Below are 26,511 nucleotides of genomic sequence, written 5' to 3'. Positions count from 1 at the left end.
TAAATGTGTTTCATATCTAGTTGCTATTTCTTTTGCTAAATTTGAAAGTAATATCCTTTTGAATATTATTTCTATTTCCTTAACTCTTCTAATTTCTACTTTTTGTTGACAATCATTAATTATTTCGTCTAATTGAGATATTTTTTCACTAGCTTCATTACTTAGAGCATATAATTCTGTAATATTAGAATTTTCTATCAAAGATAAATCAAGTGTATTAGTTGGTGAATATTTTTGCTGATGATCACTTGATTTTTTGATGCTGGATTGCTTGATGATTGAGTGTTTGATGTTGAATTATAATATTTTTAATTGATTTTTGAGTATTTGATAAGTAAAATAGTCTTCCTATACACGGGAAATCAAAACGTTGTTTTGTTTTAAATAAAGGAGAATTTTATTTCACACTGAAAAACTCTGAGTTCTAAGAGAATCAGAGGGTACATATTTATACACACGTTAAGTGGACTATATTCCACTTAATACCCTTAGATATTACATTATTTATGCCCTTATTATTTACATTAGGGCTTACATCACTACCGATATTATTAGTAATAGACAAAGATGTCTACATTTCTTTTAGCTAGTGGGTATGAGCTTTTTTTTCCTAAAGATTCTTTATCTTTCTGAGTGGTGGTGGCTGATTTCTAATATTCTTCTTCCATTATTGTGCTTGCAGTTCCTGTTGAATTTTTATCTTCATACTTTTATAAAGCATGCATATTACTTCTCTTGTCTTTTACGGCAATTTCTCTAGTGGTCCAGAGAAACTATTCAATGGTTCTTCAAAGTTTTGTATGGCTATTATATCTTCATCAGTTATCTTTTTGCTGAATTTTGAGTAGATAATTATATTCTCTGACCTGTAGTTGATGAAGCAATGACTATTTCCGTCTATTCTTGAGGTTTCTCTTAGCATTCCTGCTATATATCTTCTATTTAGTTCCTCAACATTAATTAGTTCTTGACAAAATTTATCTTCTCTAGGAGGATAATTTCCATTAGAGATTCTTAATTCTATCGTTGCATAACTTGGGACAATAGCTTTTTATTTGTTCGAATGAACTATATATTTTTATATATATCATTCTCTTCTTTGCCATGTTGTCCATATAATTCCTGACGATTTGGACTAGTTTAGGAGTGAATTCTGAGAGTTTTGTGGTATTATCTAAATAGATGGTATCTATTAATCCATGGATAAAAAATTATATACGGTCATAGGATTTGCTCCTGGGATAAAAATAGCTTTAGGACTAGAATTTATTCTAGCTATCGGGTAGAAGTATTGGTTACTCATGTCTTTTTCTGTGTAATTAATGAGCATTGAGTAAAACTCATTAAACGTTGATTAATGATGGAATTTTTCCTATGATAGTAAGTTTTCTTTGAGGAATGTTTGAAGATGATGGTGAAGAAAGAAGTTTGGATTTATAATGAGAGATTTCTGCCTGGGCTTGGTACTCGTCATAGACTTTGGGGCTTCTTCTCTAGTTGGAATGACTTGTGTTGGATATTAGATTGACCAAAGACAAAAGCAGAAATTTTGTGCCAATGATCATAAATTCCTTTCATAGGACCATTAAATATTTCATAGTATTTTGTTTTGGACGTTTTTGTAATGTCATATTGTAATGTTGGAGGAATAGTTGACGAGTTTGACTTGGATGAAGATCCAATTTTTGTTGTTGATGTTGTTACAGATAATGGATCCACCACGTTTTTGCTGCATAATTCTGATGTTTGGATTTTTCCTCCTAGTTGAATTATGGCTGCTTCAAGTTAGGTTATTTTCTTCTGTTTCTCTACTATTTCATCATGTATTTTTTCGATTTCTCTTCTGTTGATAGCTATCTGGTCCAACATTCTTTTGATGATTTTGTTCCATTCTCTTGTCAGGGTATCTGCGATGACGTTATTTTTTGATTTTATATATTTTATGACTATTGGAAACTTTTAAGTCGTTGAAAAAAAATTATTTTTTCACAATTGTTCAACATACTTATTAAATAGAATAATTAACCATGTGAAGTTGAATATATCAACCCAATTTATATCCATATCAAGCTAAAAAAAATATAATGAAAATAGTAAATAACTTGTATAAAATTGCTCTTAATCATCGACCCATCCTCATATCTTGCAAAAGGAAATTTAGCTCCCAAAAAGTCTAAAAAAGTTTAGCTTTTTTCGATTTCCATGCTTAGAAGGTCGATGAAGGCTAGGAAAAGTGTATATAAAACTAAGTTCGTGGACGATATGAATGGTTTGGCAGTGGAAAATTGTAAGGAAAATAAGTTTCCCATCATTCTAGAAGAACTAACTTCTGTTGGTTTATAAATTGGTATGGTATTGGGTTTGGAAGTGGAGGAGCAACCGACATTATCGATAGATCATTACCAAATCCGACACCACCTTAGTGCTAACTCATTGATCATAGGTTTTCGATAACTTTCGGGTAGTATGACTTTATGCTAGCGGGGAATATAATGATAGAGCTGGATTAAAAAGAAACCTCATTGCTTTCAAATGAAGTTAAATTGTCGGCCACTTGAACATATTCGAGATGGAGACTTTTTGATTACCCGATAGTGGACTTATGCTTATTTTGATTATATGTTGGCATGTAGTTTTTTCGACTTTTTGCTATTATGGATGGTATGTATCCATCTTACTCATACTCGGAGGGATTTTCTCCACAACTTTAACTATCCTATCGGTTGAGGTACAGTAAAAACCTACGGTAGTCGAATGTGAAGGACTAGCTTTTTATCCGGTGATAACTGACAACTTATACGGAGATAACTGACAACTTATACGTTTTTAGCTTTCGAGCTCCCTAATTTAAAGGACTAGATTTTTATCCGGAAATAAATGACAACTTATACGTTTCGACTCGACCACCCTAATTTTTTAAACTGCTTAATAAAATTCCTCCTTCGTAAAAAAATATCAAATCAAACAAGAGAAACAAAAATCAATGTATTTTATTCTATTAACCCACTTTAGATTTAAAAATAATAATGATGTGAATAACTTTTTTTTTATAATTTTAGATCTCCGAAATATCAAAAGAAAAACCATGCAAATTTTTAAGTACATCAACACAAATAGTAAAATATAATTAAAGAACATATATTTTTTTACCAAAATGTTTGGGTGTTAAATGGAATGCCCATGCCATAAGATATTATCCTAATTATTGAGAAAATATGATTATCTTTTGTTAAAATTTGGGATAAAAATCTTGATGAATGACCCCACTGAGAGATTTGCATACCCGGATCCTATCCTTGACATTTCTGAGAGAGAGAGGAACAAAGCAAATAAATAGACAAAGGAGGGAAATAATGCTTCGCTATAAAAAGACATTACCACATTACTTTACTTTAGCTTTAACCCAATAATAATAATAATGCCTTTCCTTTCCTTTTCCCTCATCATCACTTTACTTACACTTATTGGTGGCTTTTCATGTTTGTTTCCTCACATCACACTTCTCCCAAAACAGCACTAAACACAACATCACACCTCCCAAACAGGTAAGTTCATCAAAATTCGTAATCAACAAACATCTTTCTCTTTCATTCCATTTCCCATTCTGTCACATATTGATAATAATAATAATAATTGGTGGGTTTCTCAGTTTCATAGATCTAAAAATAGACTTTCTATTAGGTTTGTGTTATCAGAGATGGAGATCAATTTGGCAATATTCCGCCGCCCATACATTCATATATGTCATACCATTTGCTAATTCTATCTTAATCTGCTTTACATATTGTTGGTTTATTCTATGCTATTTGCAAACTTTTAATTATCAGATAAGAAAGGAATTTTAGCACACTATATTCTTTATATTTAAAAGGTACTGTATAAAGGTTTTTTTTTAATTCTAATTATTTGTTGGGATTAGGTGGGAAATTGATAAATGGCTCGAGAGAGGATTCAGATCAAGAAGATAGATAACGTGACGGCGAGGCAGGTAACCTTCTCGAAGAGACGGAGAGGATTATTGAAGAAAGCCGAGGAGCTTTCGGTTCTATGTGATGCTGATGTTGCTCTCATTATCTTCTCTTCTACCGGAAAACTCTTTGACTATGCTAGCTCCAGGTCACTAATTTCTTTCTCTATCTCTAAATCTTAAGAAATTACTACTGCTTCCTACCGTATTAAAATACATAATATTTTGAATTTATGTTCATCCAAATATATATTTTGATACGGAAAGTATCAATTAATCTTTATTTATATAATAGTTGTCTAAGTGGGAGGGAGTAAGGTCGGACGAGAAGCTTCAACAAATTTCCACTTAAAAGTTACAGAGAGTATAACTTTTTATGCATTTGATCATCTCTCTGAATTCCAAATTATATTATATTATAAGTATTATCATTATTCCAGTAGCCAGATGTTGTTGGGAGTCGAAGTGAAGTTTTCAAAAACCAATGTGCAATTATAAATGTGGTATATTGTGGGATATTATTACTGATGTGAGATAACATCTTTTTGGACGCTTCTCGTAGATAAGATACATATATAGTAGCTAGGTAGAAAAAGACTGGAAGTTATATAGTACTAATCAATTCTCAGTCACTAAGTACTCTCAGTCCCATTGAATTTTGACAACTTTTTTAAGGCCTCATTCTACTGCAATTTCATGTTGTAGTAAAGATCAAAGAACGAATGCTCATTTCGTCATGTCTTTGGAAGTAATGATTCGTTGAGTATTGTAAAGTTTCCAACCCTTAACATTTATGATTAGTTTTATTATTATTTTTAAGATGCCTAACATTTATCATCTTTTTATTTTATCATTTATTGATACAAAAAGACAAAGAGAAGTATAATGGAAAATTAGCCAAATTTGTCTATTTTGATAATATTAATAGTTTGTTCCTGAAGGCATAACTATATATGGTTATAGAGCAAGAAATTACAAATGTAAAAAAAAAAAAATATATATAAACATTTTGATACGGAAGGACGGGTGGGTGAACATTTGTAGTCCGACCGGCAATGGGAATGCCGGTCGGATGACTAATTGTGGTGATTAACAAAATTAAGCTTGAACCGGCAATGGGATTGCCGGTCCAGCATCCTCATTGCCGGTCAAGCCCTTATTTTTTTTATTTTTTTTCATGCCTTTCTAGCTTAATTAAGCTTGTTAAAGTGCAGCAAAATTTTTTTTTTTTTAATAAATACAGGACCGGCAATGAGGATGCCGGTCCGGCAATCCCATTGCCGGTCCCAATGTAATTAAATTTTTCCAAAACGTGATTAGCAAGACTGGCAATGAGGATGCCGGTCCGACTACATGATGTTCACATCCTCCGTTTACTGTTCACAAAAGTAGCGGATCCGGTTATAGAGTACATTAATTAATGGAGCTTGTAATCTCTAAATTTTTATAAAACACCGCTTGACCAAGGTTTTGACAAAATGTAGTGGATTGATGGATGTGTGATGTGATCCGTGAATTATAGTGCCTATAAATAATTGGATTCCCTTTCATTCTTTCATTTTTTTTAGTTTAGAATTCCCTTTCTTGTATTCAGCTTGTCTTGTCTATGTCATTGATTGAAAATAATGTGTGGCAACTGAGATGACTTCTCTTCTATTTCATTTTTGCCGTATCCGATTTGCTTGACCCAAAATTTTTGAAATATATAGGGCCTGTTTAGTAGGAAAATTTCTCGTTTTTAAAAAATTATTGTTCATGACTCAATTTTCATCTCACTCCAAAAAAAAGAAAACTTGTTCAGTCAAAAGCTTTCCTCATCAATGGCGTCTTCATCTTCGAACGTGTCCCCGATGATTCTCATCGGAATCATCCCAATCTCCGCCACCACCGCAAGGCCTTGCCGTCGTCAACAACAACAACCCCAATCAAAACCCTAACCCCAACTCTCACAATTTCCTCCTCCTTCAGCCTCTTCCTTTCGGATCCCTCACCGTCTTCTCCGACTTCAATAACCCCAACGGAGACGAAACCTTCGAGATCTTCGTCGAATGCCGTCTTCGATTCCCCCACGAGCATTGTTCAATCAATCATCAGCATTCATCAAAACCAATTAAATTTTACTAATTTTCAGATTTGAGTTCAATCGACATACCCTTGTCCGTCAAGAGTTCCTTGGCCAGTGCTTCCCCCACTTCCGTACAATGCATCATCAGCCGAAGGAACATGCCAAACACTCTGCCACGCCTGAGAAGGAGGTTGTCCATACACCCCGCCGCCGCCGCCCGGGTCCATCACGGCGGGCCTCCCCATCATCATACCACCAGGACAAAGAGCTCCGGTCGGAATCGAAGGGCGTTCTTCTGAAGGGTACAATGCTTGTTCTCCTCCGCGTGAAGCCACGATCGGATTGTGAGTTCGAGAATGAATAACTCGCAAGCTTTGGCAAGGAGATCTGCAATTATTTTTGTTATTATTACACTTTGACCCCTGACGTTTTTTTTATTTTCAATTCAGTCCCTCGAGTAATTTGAAAAGTTCAAATTTAACTCTCTCATTTTTCAGAGAAAATTCTCAAAGAAAACGAAAACGAAAATCGTCAACCGAACGAGTTTTCAAGGAAAAATGAGAATTTTGTGAAAAATGGAAAATTTTCAAAAAATTTCCGAAAATTGGGCTCAATTGAACAGGCCCTCAGCTTTTTATTTTTCATTTCGTTGGCAGATAGACGTAATTTCTTTGAATTAATTAGGTCTTACTGATAAACTCTATTTCCCTTTGCTGTTGATTGATATGCACTCTTGTTTTGTACATCTTTCGGTCCATTTCAAGTATATTGTATAATGAAAGTTGTGAATCTTAAGAAAATAATTAATGATAGAAAAAATTACTTTTCTACCCATAATATAAAGATAAGATCGAAAAGATTAGCTCAAATATGCATAAATTTCATAAAATTCCACTTGAAATAGATCAAAGTAAATTTCATTATGCAATACTTGAAGTTGACCGGAAGTATTATTGTTTAGTTGGATTTCATTATTGCAACTGTCAGGAGTATTGAATTTGGGAACTTAAAATGGGATATTATTCAATCATGCGTTGCATAACTACGTAGTATAAATCTTTGAGTTAAAAGATAGACGTAGCAACGTGGTAGTGTAATTGGCTTTATATTTGTAATTATTAAATTTCGGATATGAAACCTTCCATTATTACTTCTTCTTTTTTTTTTTTTCCATTCTATCAGGTGATTGATTTTAATTTTCTTTCTTTTCGATTCTGAAGCATGAAGGAAATATTGGAAAGGCATCATATGCACTCGAGGAATCTTGAAAAGCTGGAGCAACCATCTCTTGAGCTGCAAGTCAGTCTTATCCTTCTTTCTTTTTTTTTCTTAAACATATTTAAGCATCTTAAGCTTTATGAATTAATTACATATTCTGTATGAAGTTTTTGGGGTTTTACGTAAAGCTATATACACACAATTTGTCAATGATTCTCTTCTCTAAGCAAGAATTGTCAGATTATATTGAAACTTTGGTATTGAATGATTCCATTATCATTGAAGGTCCATATTGATGATATGGTTGACAAGTAGAATGGGTTTCTCTGGCCAAAACTACAATGAATATCGTCTTTTATTCAGTGTATTTAGAGATGATTTATGTGAATAACACACATTTAGATTCTAAAGATAGATTAGATAGATGCCCATCCTTCATTTCCCTTCTATATCATACTCATGCACTGCTTTCTTTGGCAGAATATATTTAATAATAGAACTATATCTTAATTTAAATTTATATTTGCTTTTAGCATTATAAGCATTTGAAAGGTTTAGACTGACACCAAAAATCTATCTTTGGCGTCGGCTTCTGAAAGAAATAAATGTTTTATAGCTTTGGATGTATAACCGCAAGCTTTGCTTGAGGGTAATTTCTTTTGATTCCCTTTTCATTCCTTACTAAGTAGTTAGTGGAGAACAGTAACATCACCAAATTGAGCAAGGAAGTTTCAGAGGAAAGTCATAAGCTAAGGTACTAATTAAGCTTAAATTTATTAAATAGGAACGAAAACAGGATACGCTGCTTTCTCAATAATACTAAATTCTTTTTAAATCAGGCAAATGAGAGGAGAAGAGCTCCATGGATTAAATCTAGAGCAATTACAGCAATTAGAGAAGTCTCTTGAAGCTGGATTGAATCGTGTAATAGAAAAGAAGGTCTTTCTCCATCTCTTCGTACATATGCCAGTCTATTAATTACCTACTCATTCATACAATTAATTCGAATAAATTAATCTCGGGTATCTGTATATATTCCAGAGTGATAAGATTATGAAAGAGATTACTGAGCTTCAAAGAAAGGTCAGATTCCTAAAACTTCTTACAGTTTTTGTTTCGAAAATGAAATCTGATATATCCTGGGTTGTACATAAGGCATGAGAAGAGAAGTTCAAATAAGCTTCTTTTATTTTTGGGTTATACATCATTGATAATGTGTTTACTTGTTGATTGCTTAAATAATGGAGAAACATTGCAGGGAAGCCAATTGATAGAGGAAAACGAGCGACTAAAGAACCAAGTATAAAATTTCACTCTTTCCTTTCGATCATTTTGATTAATGTTTCTTTTCATAGTATTAGTCAACGAATTAATTAATAACTATTAGCTCATTTTCAAAAAAGGTGGTGGAGATATCTCATGGACGAAGGCATGTTGTTCCTGATTTGGAGAATGTGCTCTATGAAGAAGGACAGTCGTCAGAATCAGTAACCAATGCCTGCAACTCCAATGGCCCTGCAAATGACAATGACAGCTCAGACACGTCAGTTAAGCTCGGGTGCGTTGAGTTTTATGTTTTCTTTGGGTAATACATGCTTCTTAATCTTTTCTAAATGTATTCGATATGAGATGTATATATTTATTAATATTGACTAAATTCATCTTCTTTTGAATGTATATAGAAAAACTTAAAAAAATATGTATTAGCATATGATAGTGATGTCAATGGGACGGGGATGCCTTTCCCCTCCCCAATCCCCATTAAAAATTATGTTCCACTCTCCATCCCCATTCTCCATTCCAGGATAATTTTTTTACGCTCCTCAAATCCGTTCTCAGCGGAGATTCTTCATAAACAAACTTTGATTAAAAAAATTTTCGTTCGAAAGACTAACGACAAAAGAGAGAGGAGTACCATATAGTGGTGAGAGTGGCAAAATGGAGGAAGAATACGTACATTTATATAATAGGACTTCAATTATACAATATTATTTAAAATATTATTAAAATAATGATGAATATTCAATATTTTTGTATTAAAAAATATATAAATGAAATAATTTACACATCTATAATATAATTATGACTTAATATAACGCGAATTGTTAACGTCAATCTAAATAAATTTCTCATTGTTCGTTCCCTAAAAAATTAATAATATAAATTAACAATCTAAATAATTTTTTAAATAATTTATATGATTTAAACGGGTTCGGGGATTCCCCATGGGGATCGGCATGCTCGCTTCCCCACCCAATCCCCAATTGAGGAGTAATATTTTACCGCTAACTTGCCCCGTTCCTCATCGGAGATCGATTAACGGGTATTTTTCGAGGTGGGAATTTATGGGGATCGGATTTTCCCTACCCAATAGGCATCACTAGCAGACGAAAAGAATACTTATTATAGAGTTATAGGCTTTTTTTTTTTTTTTCCCCTGCTGCTGCTGCGATAATAATAGACATAAAACTATTTACTGATATTTTGACTCGTTGAAGGTTATAAAATGATCGATATCTTAGTAATATGATACAAAATAAAAAATACTTGTTTATGCGCAGAATTTCCCAATTATAAATCAAATCCCCTGACGGTTTACCTAGCTGGTATTCGTAGATAAACTATACTCTCTAGCAAGTACATATGCTGAAATCATAGTCGGACTTGTTGCATTTGCTCGAATTTTTCTTCTATATTTGAAAATGGACGGAATTCAGATTCTCATATTCTTTTGGCTTGTTTATTTTGTGGCAGTTTACCCTACTGAGGATGAACATCTACCCGGAGCGCCAGTGATATTGAGTACTAAGAAACATAGGAAATTTGTAATGCCTTAATTCTCATGAATTAGTGCACGTAAACGTGAGATCACTAACCTATTTATGTTGATAGTTAAGAGGTGGAATGAGACAACTTGTCTGAGACAAGATCCTTCGATAAAGATTAAATATGCAACTTTTGATAATCACAAGGAAATACCGGACTCAATATATAAAACAACCTTATATCTGAGGAAAACTTGAGGAAAAAAAGGACTTGGCCATCCAAGATCACTTAGCCATAGCAACAATCAATCAATAACGAGAGTCTTGTGGAGCACAATACCAAAATTAGATACATTTAAAAGCATGTTTAGTGGGAGTTTCCTAAGGGTGTGTTTTATTATGCTGGAGTGAACAATATAAGATTTTTTATATCAAGTAAATGTTCGGTATAGACTTGGAACTGAACATGATATGTTTACTTCGAAATTTTTTATTAAGAATGTTTTATTTTCTTGTCCCATAAAATATTGTAGGATAAGCCCATTATTTTTATCAACTAGTTAGAATTTTATTATTGATTAAAAAAGTATACAACTTAAAACTAAACAAAATTATAGTGCAACATACTGCACTCTCACTTCCATTTATCTATCCAAGTAGCAATTTTTCTTTCTACACACCATGGACATTGTAACTGACTTTTTAACAGAGTCTATAATCCTGTTGTGATTACAAGCAACTCCTCTAAATAACATGTTATTCCTTTCCTGCCAAACATAATAGACCATTGCCAGGAAAGACCACCTCCAAATATTTGTTAGTACAGACTTGCCATCGACTTCACCAGCAAACCAGCCCAACTCACGCCTCCATCTACGTGGTTGCCTATAGATGTCACCTCTCAGCATGATATTGTTCCAAACTAGCAGTGAAAATGGGCAAGCAAAAAATAAATGTGCAACTGTCTCACTTTCCAGTTGACAAAAAGGAAACAAATTTGAAGCACATATTCCCCATTTGAACAATCTATCAAGCACAGCCAATCGATTTTTCACAGCCAACCATACAATGAAACTATGCATTGGAACATTTCCAGGTTTCCATACAAGAAAAAACAAGGGTACATTATTTTTCTTCCAATGAATAGCATTATAACTCGAGAAAATAGTACAAGTACCTGAGGGATCCGCAGTCCATATAACTCTATCTGTACAATCTGCATTACAAGAAGCTTCTCTCACCAAGCTCCAAGCAGCAGCCACCTGCTCTGTAATAAGTTCGGGAAGTCTCCAACCTCTCAAACTCCAGACATCCGTAACTTTAGCAACTCTTTTAATGTCAACATCTCTATAGGATATTTGTGGAAACAAATCCTTTAGAGCTCCAGCATTCAACCATGGATCAAATCAAAAACTAAAATCCCTCTCTCTACCCAACTGATAGCTATAGAATACCTTAAAAGTATCCCTTAACTTCAATAAATTACTCCAAACGATGGCCTACGAACTCCCCAATACGACAAACGATCAACTTTGTCTGATTTACCCAAATAGCCCATAGAGACTCCTTAGCTGATAAAATTTGCCAAATTTGTTTGCCAATAGTAGCCCTATTCCGCTGAACTACATCATTAATGCCTAATCCCCCTTCCTTCTTAGGCAAACAAACATCTTTCCAAGCAACGGGGGCTATAGATTTCCGATTACCCCCCACGCACAAGTAGCTTCAATAAGTTTTATAACTGTCAGTGGAAGCAAAAAAGTGGTACACCAAAAGACATGTAAACTACTTAACGTTGCTTTGATAAGAAGAAGTCGGCCAGCATATGAGAGATACCGAACAACCTAGCTAGAGATTTGCTCTGTTATCGCATCAATCAACTTTGTACAGTGCTCTTTCTTTAGCTTAGTACTTATGAGAGGCAAACTCAAATATCTGACAGGTAGAGTACCCTCTCTACAACCACTAGCCACAATCAAATTATTTCGAATTGCAGAATTTTCCTCACTGACATAGACATGACTCTTCATTTCATTGACTTGGAGACCCGAAACTGCATAGAACTGATGAAGCTTTTGTTTCAACCATAAGATAGAATTAATTTCGCCACCGCAGAACATGAATAAATCGTCTGCAAAACAGAGGTGAGTAAGCTATAATTCTCGGCAGTCACGATGAAAAACAAACCATGGAGGAGTATGAACCAAACTACGCGACAAAAACTCCATCACCACCACAAATAAAAGAGAGGATAGAGGATCTCCCTACCTCAATCCTTTTTTCCCTTGAAAGTAGCCTTCAAAACAACCATTTATCATTAAAGTATAAGCTGCCTTCCGTACGCAAGTCATTATGCACACAATGAATTGAGCAGGAAACCTCAAACCACGCAACATTTCCTCCAAGAAGTCCTAGGAAACAGAATCGTATGCTTTTTTAATATCTATCTGACATGCACACATAAATTCATCTACAACCTAATGGTATCCCTGAACCAGCTCATGTGCAACTAAAATATTATCAAATATGTTCCTACCCTTCACAAAAGTCGATTGCACCGGATTAATTAATTTTCCCAAGACTAAACCCATTCTTGCAGTTAGGATTTTAGTAATCAGCTTATACACAACAGAACAATAAGCAATTGGTCTATAATCGGTCAACCCATCCGGATTATTACATTTTGGGATTATCGTAAGGGTAGTGGAGCTGAATTGTTTTGACAATTTGGAGGTAGAGAAGAAAAATTTAACTGCAGCAATAACATCTACTCCCACAATATCCCAATTTCTCTTAAAAAAATAGCTATTAAAATAATCAATACCTAGGGCTTTATTGTTTCCGATTCCCTGCAAAGATATTATAATCTCTTCCTTAGATATTGGCTAACAAAGAGCTATTGCGTCCACTTCATTCAACATGGTCCCATTTTCAATAATTTCGACACCCACATTCTGTCTATTCGAAATTTTGGTACCCAACAAAGTAGTATAAAACTCAACCATGGCTTGACTAATTTCATTCTGATCAGTAACTACAACCCCTGAACTCAATCGCAAATGAGTGATTGCATTACGAGCTTGCCTCCTCTTAACAGTTTGATGAAAGAACTTAGTGTTGGTTTCCCCTTGACTAAACCACTCCACTCTTGCTTTCTATTTATAAAACTCCTTCTCTTGTATCAACGCATTTCTAAATGCCACAAACATGCCCTTCTCCTCCTGCTGTAAAATTCCATTAAATGGATCGAGTTGCAAGTCTTGTTATAGAGAAGTTAATAACTCACGCAAAGTGTTAACCCTGTTCGAGATGTCAGAAAATTCCCTCTTATTTAACAAATTAAGTCTCCTTTTTGTAGCCTTAAACGTCAGCCACAAGCAATGCATTGGATTTCCCACTACATGGATACTCCAAACTTCTCGCAAAATTGACTTAAACTCTGCATGCTCCATCCACATATTAAAAAATCGAAAAGCCTTTGGCTTTCTATTATCAAAATGACCCAAATTCACAATCAGTGGTTGTAAGATATGAGATTCCAGCCCCTAAAACCTCATAAAATGCCCCATTAAATTCAGAAGCACAAACATCATTCAACAACCATCAATCTAACTTACAAAATATTATGTCCTTCTCATCTTGTATATTATTCCATGTAAATATAGGACCCTGAAAGACCATTTCTATCAAATTCGCATTCAAAATAGCAGTTTCAAACTCCATTGTTGCTTCCATATCAATACCAGCCCCACCTATCTTTTCCTCACTTCGTAATATCACATTAAAGTCTCCTTGCACCATCCACGACAAGTTTCCAAATGGAGATACATTTGAAATAAAATCCCACAATGGACGTCTACCCTTTAAATAGTTATGAGCATAGACTACAATCTAAAGAAAATCATTACCACCATGTGCCACCAAACAGTGTATCCACTGATCTTGCACATCCAAAACTTGAATATTGACTATCCTTGCATCATACATAATACATACCCTACCTAAGTGAGTATCAAGGTTGTTATGTATCAACTCCCAACCCGAAAGTCGTAGACCACATCAAATATCATCCACCTTGTGCAAGTGAACTCTCGTTTCCAAAATGCTACAAGCAATAAGTTTTTCACCAACAATCAGTTGCTTGCATTCTGATTGTTTAAGGGGATCATTGAGTCCCCTTATATTCCAAGTGGCTATCTTCATCCCTTCTCCATGGGCTAGAGCAAGCTCGTCGCCCTCAGACTATAATTTTCAGTACCTCTTCTTTGACTAGGCTGAGCTATACTCTTTTGTTGCCAATTCCTATTTTTAGCCACAACAGGCTTAACACACCACCAGGAGAATTCTTAACTCTTCTTTAGCTTTTCCCTTACTGCTCTTACGATTGACCTCTATCCATTCATTACTATTATTTTCTACAAGAGCAGTCTCATAACTGGGAGACCCAACTACAGTAATTACTCCATCAGACAGCTTACTGCTTATTTCTCCAGGAACACAGTCAGATACTGCTAAACTGCTATTAGAACCAGCTCCACCTGAGCCTATATCAGTACTATCGTAACCTTTGTCTCCTTCATCTCAGTAGGAAGCACACTTGATGTCGAAGCAACTATCTTCTTCAGATACCTGCACTTAGATTGTTCATACCCCATATTCTTATAGTGATCACAAACCACAGGTTTCCACTCATATTCAATCATCTGAATATATGAACCACCCTTCCCATCATCAATCGTCACTTTCTTAGGGAAAACACCTTTTATATCCATCATAACCAATAAGCTTGCAAAACCCATTCTCGTCTTATTCCTGGTACAATAGTCCACACAAATTGGACGACCACAACTACTGCCAATAACGGATATCATGTCCTCCGACCAAAAATGGAGCTGAAGTAAGGGAAATTTCACCCATATCGGAAGCTCCGTGAAAACCTCTTTTGCAAAGTCCATTATCGGAAGTTCCGTGAAAACCACTTTTGCAAAGTCCATTTGAGCATCCCACTCCTTAATCATTATAGGTTTCTTATTGAATGAAAGTGGACCAGCAGATAAAACTCTATTACGACTTTCCAGATTGCCAAAATTAATAAGAAAGGTACTGCGCTTCACCTGATGAATCGAGATAAGTCCCGCTTTCCCCCATTGATTCCTGAGAAAGTTCTCCATCTTAATGAATGGCGGATATTTACCCACCACTAAAATCACAATAGCGTTGCGCCAGTGTTCTTCCTCATGAGTAACTGCCTCTGGATTCAGACGCACTACACGCTTACCATCTCTCTCTATTGGTGGTACTTACTTCAAATCAACTCCCTTAGGCTTCAATCGATTATCTCTAAGCAAGGAAGCATATGGTTGAAGAAAATTCCCCTTCGCATCCAGTGGCAACAAATTCGAAGACCCCTCAACAACTGAAATTTGATTTGTGCTATTCAACTCAATATTCTCCTCTGATGACTGCCTCAAAACCTCTATTCTTCTCAAAATAGGAATCGGCGTACAATGGCCGATCTATTGTATCATGGGTGCCGAGAGAAAAGAACCGAGAGAAAAATCAAGAAAAATTAACTTTTTTGATATGAATAAGCCAATTATTGTTAGCGTACCCTTAGATTTTTACTCGATAAGAGTTTAGTAAAGGTATGCTTGTAATAATAATTTTATTTAGCACATCCTTAAAGTTTTATTCGGTGGGAGTTTACTAAAGGTATGCTAGTAATAATATTTTTTTTAGCATATCCTACCCTTAGATTTTTACTCGATAAGAGTTTATTTTTATTTAAAGGTATGCTTGTAATAATAATTTTATTTAGCACACCCTTAAAGTTTTATTCGGTGGGAGTTTACTAAAGGTATGCTAGTAATAATATTTTTTTTAGCGTATCCTTCAATTTTATAGAAATTATACATAACCTAATTAAATAAACTGTCTTTAACGACGACTCCATCTCCTCTATTTTCGATCGGACGACACTGCTTCTCTCGATCATCATATCTCCCGTTGATACATCTTGCTGTTCTATCTCTTTGATCCATTTGGGCAGTCAGCTTTTCTGACGAAGATTATTGGCAACGATCGGAGAACCGCCTCTATCCCTCTGATCCATTTGGACGGTCAGCTTTTCTGACAATGATTATCGGCGGCAACAATTGGAAAACTGCCTTGTTAGTGCCGTTGGATCCCGCTATTTCAATCTGATCCGATAAAAAATCCACGTTGATCAAAATCCTATCCCCTCCTTCCATCATCACAACTACGTATTCATACTCTCCTATTTCAATCAAGTAAAATTAATTAATTAATTACGTATACTACTAATTAATTTGACTTTCATTAGCTCATCTTCCTGAAATGGTTGTTCCAATTGATATTTTCATGCTTCTCAACAATCATTGCCGTCTCTGTTAGTAGATTATTTTTTGGGCTTAGTTATTTTAAGGTCATTGATCCCAAATTTGAAGAATTCTCGAGAGTTATCATAGATGAACCTTAATTCCCAAATCGAAAATTGAATTTGAAAATAAGAAAATGTATATTTTCGTCCCTCACGTTTCACCTGTAATACTTTTTCAGTCCCTCACGTTTTTCCGTTAGTCTAAAAAACCCTCACATTTCCCACTAGCGACCAAAAATACCCCTCCGCAGTTAACTTCACCTATGTGGCACTCCGTGGCGCCAACTCATGCCTAGTCAGCTAACAGACTCACAAAATTTTTTGCCACGTCACAAATTTGTTCAAAGAAAATGTGGATTTTTATGACGTGTCAGTTTTTTATGAGTTAGATGACATGTGTCACAAATATATTGGCCCGTTAGCTGACTAGGTGACACCCGGTGCCACATATGCAAAGTTAATGGCAAAGGGGTATGTATGGTCGCTAGCGAGAAACGTGAGGGTTTTTTAGACTAACGAAAAAACTCTAGAGACTGAAAAGGTGGCATAGGTGAAACGTGAGAGATGAAAATATACGTTTCTCATTTGGGAATCGGTCTGTTTGCATGAGACACACTGTTTCCAGAAAGACTAAAAATAGCCTTCAGACCTATACCTTTTTCTAGTTGTACTAATAGGTCCTTATAATTTATTTATTTAGACGAGCTAGTAGAATGGATGAAATGTGATAAATTGTACCTTTAATTAGTACATAAGGATATAATAGGATTTTTTCAATTGGGGGTAACTTTGAAAATTTAATTTAATTGTGGTTAAAAAATTTGCATACAAAAAAGTTTAACCGATCTGGGTGTATATGTAGCTAGAAAAAATTATGGTAAAAAATTTACGTATAAGAAAACTAATACCACTATAGTAAAAATTTACTTTTTAGATTTTTTTTTTTTCATTCATGGGTCTTGTAATTTTGAAATAGAAGAAAAATAAACATAAAATAGAGATGTAATATAAACATAAAGTTGTTGATTAGTTGAAGTTTGAATTAAGACCGGGAGGAAAAGAGAGAAAACTAAGCACTTTCCAACCACTTATGGTACATGCCTTTAATGAATACATTAGGAGAAGTTTTTTATTAAAATTTTTCTGAGGGCAACGTTCCTTGTTGCCCCATGTGGATCCGCCAGTGTCCGGTTCAAAATATACCAAACACAAAATAAGAAATAGTGTCATCCAATCAATTTATCTCATGTCCTTTGATCTTTGTTGTCATGTTTTGTCCGGTCCTATCCTATTTGAATAAAAAATATTATCATATAATTTTTATCGTGGGTATTTTAAATAGTTTCATCTACTTTTTATATCTTTTTTATTTGAGAAAACGTATACTTCCGTCCCTCACGTTTTACCTGTAACACCTTTTTTGTCCCTCACGTTTCTCGCTAGCGGCCATACATACCCCTCCGCCGTTAACTTTGCACATGTGTGCATATATTTGTGATAAGTTTCATCTGACTCATAAAAACTTTGACACGTCTTCAAAGATTTTCTTTGAAAAATTGGTGACGTGGCAAAAAATATGTGAGGTGTCACAATTATATTGGTTTGTTAGCTGATTAGGCATGAGTTGGCGCCACGAAGCGCCATATAGGTGCCACATAGATGAAGTTAACGGCGGAGGGGTATTTTTGGTCGCTAGTGGGAAACGTGAGGGTTTTTTAGGCTAATAGAGAAACGTTACGGACAGAAAAGGTATTACAGGTGAAACGTGAGGGACACAAATATATATTTTTTTAAGACATTGTTCTTATACAACTTGAGTCTCAATTCTTAAGTTATGTAATGTTTCATTTTTTTTTTTTTTATTATAACTTCAGGTATTATGTATCAAAGTGATTGAGTTACTTAATTTATGAGTATACTATTTTTTCCTCTTTCGGCATAGTTGTCGTTAATGTGGTAGAGAGAGAAATTAAGAATCCATATTATAATTTTATGAAGTATAACGATAGCGATCAACATTAGTTTGACCAAAACAAAACAAGAGACGGAGTGTGTCGCATTTGAGAAAGGGTGTAGCAATTTTGAGTATGGAGTAGAATAAACTAATAAAGATTGCACCATAATGGAGCAGATTCTTTGAAGACAAATTTGTAGCGTTTAAGTCAAGGTGACTAAAAATGTGCAACACGCATCCTAAAAAAAAATTGGATTTAAAAGGGAAATTTTTGACTTGTTTTATGATTTAGCGACAGTTTAGTGAACGGCTCGAGAGTTTTTTTTCAAGTGACTTGCAACCCACTCCGTTAAATAAAAAAAATGACAGTTGTAATGACAGTTTTAGTTTTGGCTTTATGTTTTGTCAAATTTTGTTTCCTACACCTATTGATGGTTGTAACATCTGTCTAAACCTGTCGTTTTATATATCTTCGTATTTATATAATGGCGGTTTTGACTCCATTTTTTGTTGGATGACACTAAAATAATGGCATATTTGACCATTGATTTTTTACGAATTGTATTTTTCTCTTATATAAAAATATTTTACTGCTTCATGAAGTTTCTTATTAAAAACGTATTTAACTATATAATTCAAAATCCCACTTCCATTTGCACTAATCTATTCAAACAATTTTTCCATTAAAATATTCATCCATAATCCATTCAACACAACCATTATCATAATATTCCAAAAACTATTCATAGAACTAAATATTCATATTTCAGAAACATTAATAAAATAGCTCATAATCCAAAACATCATAAAACACATAATCTAAATATTTATATAAATAATATGATAATGGATCCATTGGCTCCAAGAGTCAATTTGTTAATTTGACTCTCTATCTCTACCATTCACTCATAACGATCCAACAGCTAAGATTAACTAATATTATTTTTAATAAAATCAAGAAAGCCTAATCACCGATGTTTACGCTTGCCAAAGTACCCTACCACCTTCACCAACATCCACAAGTCCACCGCTGACGCCGCCATTAATGTCATCCCTACCAACACCACTTTCACTTCCATACTCATAGCCTTATTATGACCCAACTCATCATGGCTCCTCCGAACAAACCACCACACCCTCCCACAATTATCTAATTAATTAGTTTTAAATTCCAATTCGGTGGTTCAACTGCCACCGCCAACATTGAAGCAATACAATTTCAATTTTTTTAAATTTATGTAATATTTAATTATTTAGAAACATAAATCCTTGATGGCACCACTTAATTCATTTCTCTAGCTGCGCCCATTGCTAAACATCTTCTGAAACCACCATAAAAAAGTCCACCAATGAAATCCTTTGTCACTGTGTATATCTTATTTGCAAAAAAAAAAAATTTAAATATTGAACCTATCAAAAAGCCACTGTCGTGGATTGACGATGGCAATGGTGGCAGACGATTGGTGGTTATGTCATTTGTGAGATAGAAAACTATTTGAGAGAGAGATTTAGATAGTCATGTGAGTTTCAAGGATTTAGTCATTCTATGTTCATTTAATCCTCACCGTTAATTTAATAAAGATGAATGGTAGAGATGATGAGTCAAATTGACAATTCAACTCTTGGAGTCAATGGATCCCTCCTCAAATAATACACTTATATATATATTCGCCGTTTGATTGATTAAAATTTAAAGAGTATAATACTTAGCCTAATCATAATTATTTAAAATATTGCGTAGGTACAAAACTTTCCTTATGTAAAACTATGTTGAGAATAATAACTAAAAGATTGTGTAGATACATAACTAACCTTATTTAGAATAAAATAAACTATAAGCAATCATAATTGAATAAAAATGAACTATATAAGCAAATATGTCTTCTTTCTTTACATGACTAGTCTCTTTAATTGGTATCAAAAGAATCTAGATTATCCATGTGTTCTTCATCATTCCAACTTGAGACAATACTGTTGGAATCACACAAGTCTCTCAGAGATATCCGAGTTATATGGGTGTAAACTAGTTTCATTAGGATAAAATAGATGTTTTGCATCTTAGATTACTATTGATACATCATTGTCATCTTCATTTTGGTAAGGTTCGATACATGAAAGTTAATGAGTTCTTGTGACGAATCACTTTCATAATCATTATCGTCTAAACATACATTATTTGATCTAAACTCAAATATTTTCAATAGGTAATTAAGACATTTGGCTTTTAAATTACCGAAGTCTTTACATTCGTAAAATTGTATATCTTTAGTTTCTTCTTTTTATACTATAGTTTCTTTCTTATTTCATAGTTATTAAATTTTCTAGGTCTAAAATTATTTTTAAAAATCTTACTAACATTCTTAGTAAGAAAAGCTAAAGTGAGTATTGTTTCAACGTCGGCATGTGTATCCACAAATTGTTTAGAACTAGAACCGACAAGGTTCCTTTCATCTTGAACTTTCTCATTGTGAGCTATATTAATTTCATTTGTAGTTAGGTTTTCAATACATCTCTGATTATAAATTCTTAAATATCACTACTTTCTTTTATTTTCATACCTTTGTTAGCAAACTATTTTGATACATAATAAAAAACTTTTATTTACAACCTGAATTGGAATTTCCATTCCTTATACGAAGCTCTCATTTGCTATGTCTCGGAGTCTTGAGTTGTACGTTTTCAAACCTTGTTGAAAGAGTTTGGAGTCGTGATTATTTTTACCTTGTTTCTTCCTTCTAATGAAGCCTCGAGTGTCTTCCACGCATCATATGCAGTTCTATATGTTGAGATCATCTTGTATATTTTTTCACCGATGCCACATAAGATTTCATTGAGAATTACGATATTCGTTCTTGAAAGTTTATATTCTTATTCCGTTCAAATTAAACTTATACTTAAATATAAAATTTAAATTGCAATGTCCAAGTGTCCATATACGAGAATATGTGGATACAAATATTTATTAACAATTAACATAAATTGAATCTTAATTGAATATGCGAAAGCGAGATTCATTTAAGTGTACACAATTCTTCATTATTATTGAAATTATTGCCTTACAAATAGAAGTTGTTCATTGAAAATAAAGAAACCTTAAATATCTACGAACAACAAGTAAATCAAATCTTCTATTGAGAAGCTTTTACACGTTTGAATATGGATACACTTTCAAAATTACTTTTATAAGATTATAATATTAAATTGATTATAATACTTCGAAGTTTTTTATACGATATTACAAATATGGTTATATTGGCACACATTTGTACTGTTTTAAGCTTTTACATTTAGTTATAATTGACTTTTCTTTTATTTACTAGAAACGTGCCTCAAATAGTTTGTACGATATTGCTCAAGGCCACTATCTGGAATTCCTGTACTTGAAAGTCTTGTATTCCCTAATTTAATTGATTAAATCTTCAAAGAATTTTGTATCGATTATCAAATTAATATTACCGTATTAATAAAACTTCCTTACGGACTTCCAAGGTCCTGAAATCTATCATCTTCAATTTTTGTAAACACCATTATAACCATAATCTCTATATCTTCCGACCAATACGCTTTAATTAATCAACTATTTAGTAACCTAAATTCAATCTTGAATTGTGTATATGAATCTGAAAATTCCAGAAAGCAAGTGAGATAGTAGAGAGATATAAAACATCATAACTCATTCATTATGAATGACATCAAAAATATAACTTTTCGAAAGTTAATTATTGACTTATATCACAATATTCAATATTGATTTTTTTTGAAAAATTCTTGGTTTCTTATACAAAATCAATATTTAAATCATTGACCTTGACACTAGATTGTTTCGACATATTCATTATTAATGAAATTGAATTTTTCTTAATATAAATTGTTGACCTATATCACAATATTATCTATTAATATAACCATAATTTATGATAATTTTCATTAATAGTTGAATTAGCACCATTTTTGGGATTTGAATCCTGTTGCGAATTGCGATGCATCCACACAAATCATGCACATCTCAATATTAATGGATAGAAATACATAATTACATATTTCCATATAAATATAGGTATCAGTCGAACTTTCCGTGCTATTATATTATCTATTCATTACTGCATCATAAGAGAATATATTGTGAATCCCACTATATTGGAGTTAACTACATCCCATATATATTGATTTCACAGTCTCCAACTAAAAATATACATATCATCTTGTATGTCGAACTTGCATATTCCACTGGCATTCTATATCCGTGGGTCCCGCTCCCGACCGCCTCGACCAATCGAAAACGGTGTCTACTAAACGTTCGTTAACTTAACTTTATTCCGATTATCTATTATTCAAGACATAATATCCATTCGATCACAAATATAATTATACAAATTAAGTCTTTGCGGAAATATACTACATATCATTTAAATTAACACGATACTTATAAAATAGTGAGAGAAAGAGAGAGTCCTAATGCCGCAGAGCCCACCTTATTCACTATCGTACACTGATGAATGCAGCTAACTCCCCTTTCAGAATTTACCAACTCAACCTGAAGAGAAAGAACATAGATTTTTCGGAAAGGGTAAGCTATAATGCTTAGTGAGGTTTTATTGAAAACATTTTGTTGAAATATCTTTAAGGATAAACGTTTGAATTTATAAACATCTTAAATCATTTTATCATCAAAAACCGTCATAAAACATATTTAGAAATAGTCGAACCCCATCAGCGAAAATATAGGGATGACTGACAATAGGAGCGACCTACTGTAGTATCCTAATCTATGGGCAGCCCGTCAACATGGGCGCAATTAATCAAAACTCCAGCTAGATAAACTAGGGGAGGTCGTACCCTTTGATCAGACCGTCAACATGGGGTCACAAGAACCAAGTACTCTATATGGTTTGGGTCGCCACAAAGTCGACCGAGTCCTCTGTAAATAAAACATTTTAATTGGGTTCGTATTTTATAATATGTATAATAAGGCACAATCTTTCTTTTAAATTCATTATTAAGAAAGCAAAGACTTTGCTTTTAGGGTTTTTGAAGGTTCTCTCCAGTTTTCAAAGGTATAATACATAACTATGCCGTATATTTAAATAAATCATAAACATCGATATAATCAGAAATCACGACATAGTAATATATATATATATATATATATTTCATAAAACATCAATATATTTTCATAATGAAAAAGAAAGTAACACTCACCTTATAATGCTCCTTGATTCGTACCGTCCGATTAACGTGCAGTTTAGCGACTTATCGAATATCGATTATTAATTTTGTAAGTACTAACGCTTAATGGAAAATTACTCCAATTGAATCCTATGCGTCACACTCATCGCAATAGTTCTAATTTTTAAAGTTAAGTATTATTCCAATTTATTTTATTTTGGTAATTATCTTAAGGTCATTTCTTTAATTTAATTATTTAATTGACTATTTATATAATAGAAAATATTATGAAAATTTACGTAATATCCCAAATAATTGAAAATAATATTCTGACATTTTTATATAATTTTCCAAACTGAAATATTACTTTAAAAAATTTGAAACACTTAGTTATATTTAAATCATTTCTTAAAATCTTAATTAACTCAAAAATTAAAATAAATTAAATCTGATCTCCAAAAATTCTGAGTTTTTGGTATTATGTTAAAAATAATATATTTAACTTACTGTAAAAATTTTGTAGGTTTGAGACCATGAAAAATGATTTTATTTGGTTCGGAATATAAAATAGGTTCGGTCTTTGCAAAATAACCAGAATAACCTTTAACTTAAAACTGACGCGTTGGTATTTTTGTAAATATTTTAAAAACAAAATGTATAAATGACTTTTAACGTAGGTGCGGATGATTTAAAATCAAACCGTTTCAATCAGATTGAATCAAACCGAATTGAACCGAAATAAACCGAAAGAACCAATTTTATACTGTGAAAAGACAATTTAACCTTTGACTTTTAATTGACTGAAATAAAACACGTTAATATTTTTGTAAATATTTTAAACTTGAAAGGAAAGTTTAGTCTTTTAACAATAAAATTGATTTTTAATGATTGCTTATGAAAAGGATTGAACCGATCGGTCCAATCATTTCTTCTTCTTCCCCGACTCTCTCCGTCATCCCTCTGCTCATTACTGACTTCGCCGGATACGATCGTCTCCGGCCAAATTGTTGGTCGTGCTCGGTAGTACTCGACACGGTGGTTACGTATTTAAGGTTAGTTTCCTTTTACTTTAATCCGTTAAGTTTTAATTTGGATTTACAGTTTTAGGGTTCATCGACAGATTTTGGGGATTTTGTCTAATTTTCATATATGTTGATCTACTCCTTCTAATCATTTCTACACTAAAATCGACTACGCTCTAATTTAGGCTAAATTGAATTTGGGAGTTTCGGGTCACTTACTATTTCGACTGAAATTGACTCGTTCTGATGTCGACTGACTTTGTAACAGGTCGTGGGTGTGGAATTGAAGCTCAATTCGGCTGGAACGGTTGACTCGGTCACTGACTCAGTGGCAACTCGCCGTTGACTCAGTCCTCTCCTATTGTCTGCTGGCTTAACGGTGTCGATAAACGTGGTCAGTGATTGACAGGAAGTATGACTGAGGTAAGTATTTTGGTTTCTGGCAAGAATTATTTTTGGATTGCTGTGTTTTGGCCGATTGGCTCTGTGTTGATTGGTTGATGATTCTGTGATGAAGCTTGTTGTTTCTATTGATGTTCGCTACGTGAGTGAGTCTGTGGTGTTGTTTATAACATGATAGAGAAATGATAGGCTTAGAAAAATGGCAGTAGGTTCTTGGAAAAAGTTCAGTAGGTTTGTTGAAAATCTTGGCAATTGTTTGTCTTGTTTCTGTTTTTGTCAAATGGTTGGTTTGGCTGTGTTGATTTTGCCGGTTTGAAATCAAAAGAGTGAGGCTGCGATGTTTGCTGTTTTATGAATTACAGATTCTAGGTTTGTAGGCTTTTTGAAAATATTTTTATTAAAAGTTGGGTTGGTAAAAGCTTCTGCCAGCTGAGTATTTTTGACAATGATGAAGGCTGCCAAAGTTCTGTTGAGTATGCATTGTAGGCTACCATGTGGGAAAACTGATTGCCTTGACTTGTGAGTTATTTGATGTAGGAATGTCAAAGAAGGTATGCTTTGGATGACAAGATGTCTTATTTTTCTTGCAGAGAGTGGCTGCCGGATGGGAGTATTTTATGTAGGTAGGATTGTAAGTAGTATGTGTTGGAAGTAGGTAGTATTAGCTATTATATTTGGATACTCCATTTGTAAATGGACTTGTAAAACTTTATTGTAGCATTACTTAGTGTAGAAAGAAAATCTAATAATGTATATTAGCTGCACAAAACTATACGTCTCAATTCGAATCTAGTGTTAGTTGTCGTAGAAGTAATAACACATAACATAATTTTCGAAATTAAACTCAACGTAGAAAATCGAAAAAATTGGATCGTTACAATATGATTAGTCATATTCTGATCTCACAGACCCTTAACCATGTCTAAGCAAGCTGGCCTTCTCAAAAATCTGAATTACACAAGACTGGATTGACTTGTGAACGTCAGAGTGCTGAAAATTAGGGAACCAATGTTTGGTGTCCAAAAGTATCCATCAACTTTGGAAATGATGCTCTCAGATGCCGAGATAAAATTGCTATTTTCTACCTAATTCGATTTGATCACTATTTCCTTACTTATATATTAATAGTATATGTTTGATGTTTGATTTATTTACTAGGGTACAAGTGTCTGGGCAAGTGTCCGCAGTACTATTAATAGAAGCGTAAGGATAAAGTTCAAAGAAGAAAAAATCTACGACTTCAAAGATTTCATTGTTGGATTCAATATTGTCGAAAATAATGGAGTAAAAATTTTTCCACATGAATACAAAATTAATATGGAAAAAGATACCATGATCACTCCTATCAATGATCCAGAATTCCTTGCTCATCCATGGAATGTGAAATCATACACCGATGTAATGGATAATGAACAGACAAATGGAGTTGACCTGTTAGGTAATCTATCTCATTTAATTTTTCGATTGTCATTATGTTTTTTTTCTTCTCTTTACTTTTAATGTTAACTTTTGTAAATAGACTATATAGGATAGTTGGTCTCTAGATCCGAGA

General features: G+C 33.6%; 1 protein-coding gene across 1 annotated transcript; it reads left to right on the top strand.

The window, feature by feature from the left end:
* Window positions 1-3,934: 3,934 nt before the first annotated feature.
* Window positions 3,935-8,556, top strand: LOC139884370 (MADS-box protein JOINTLESS). Its single transcript, XM_071868406.1, has 6 exons — window positions 3,935-4,116; window positions 7,253-7,331; window positions 7,940-8,004; window positions 8,090-8,189; window positions 8,292-8,333; window positions 8,509-8,556. Exons 1-6 carry the CDS (start codon window positions 3,935-3,937, stop codon window positions 8,554-8,556), a joined length of 516 nt encoding a protein of 171 aa, XP_071724507.1.
* Window positions 8,557-26,511: the final 17,955 nt, after the last annotated feature.

This window comes from Rutidosis leptorrhynchoides, unplaced genomic scaffold (assembly GCF_046630445.1).
Source record: "Rutidosis leptorrhynchoides isolate AG116_Rl617_1_P2 unplaced genomic scaffold, CSIRO_AGI_Rlap_v1 contig541, whole genome shotgun sequence".
Classification (NCBI taxonomy): Eukaryota; Viridiplantae; Streptophyta; class Magnoliopsida; order Asterales; family Asteraceae; genus Rutidosis; species Rutidosis leptorrhynchoides.
This window is presented reverse-complemented; position numbering and strand designations above follow the sequence as displayed.

What these genes read in the sequence shown, in the direction of transcription:
- LOC139884370 (XM_071868406.1), top strand. Translation starts at nt 3,935, where the DNA reads ATGGCTCGAGAGAGGATTCAGATCAAGAAGATAGATAACGTGACGGCG. An exon ending in GAGGAAAGTCATAAGCTAAG is followed by an intron (nt 8,005 to 8,089) that starts GTACTAATTAAG and finishes TTTTTAAATCAG; the next exon opens with GCAAATGAGAGGAGAAGAGC. An exon ending in ATCGTGTAATAGAAAAGAAG is followed by an intron (nt 8,190 to 8,291) that starts GTCTTTCTCCAT and finishes TATATATTCCAG; the next exon opens with AGTGATAAGATTATGAAAGA.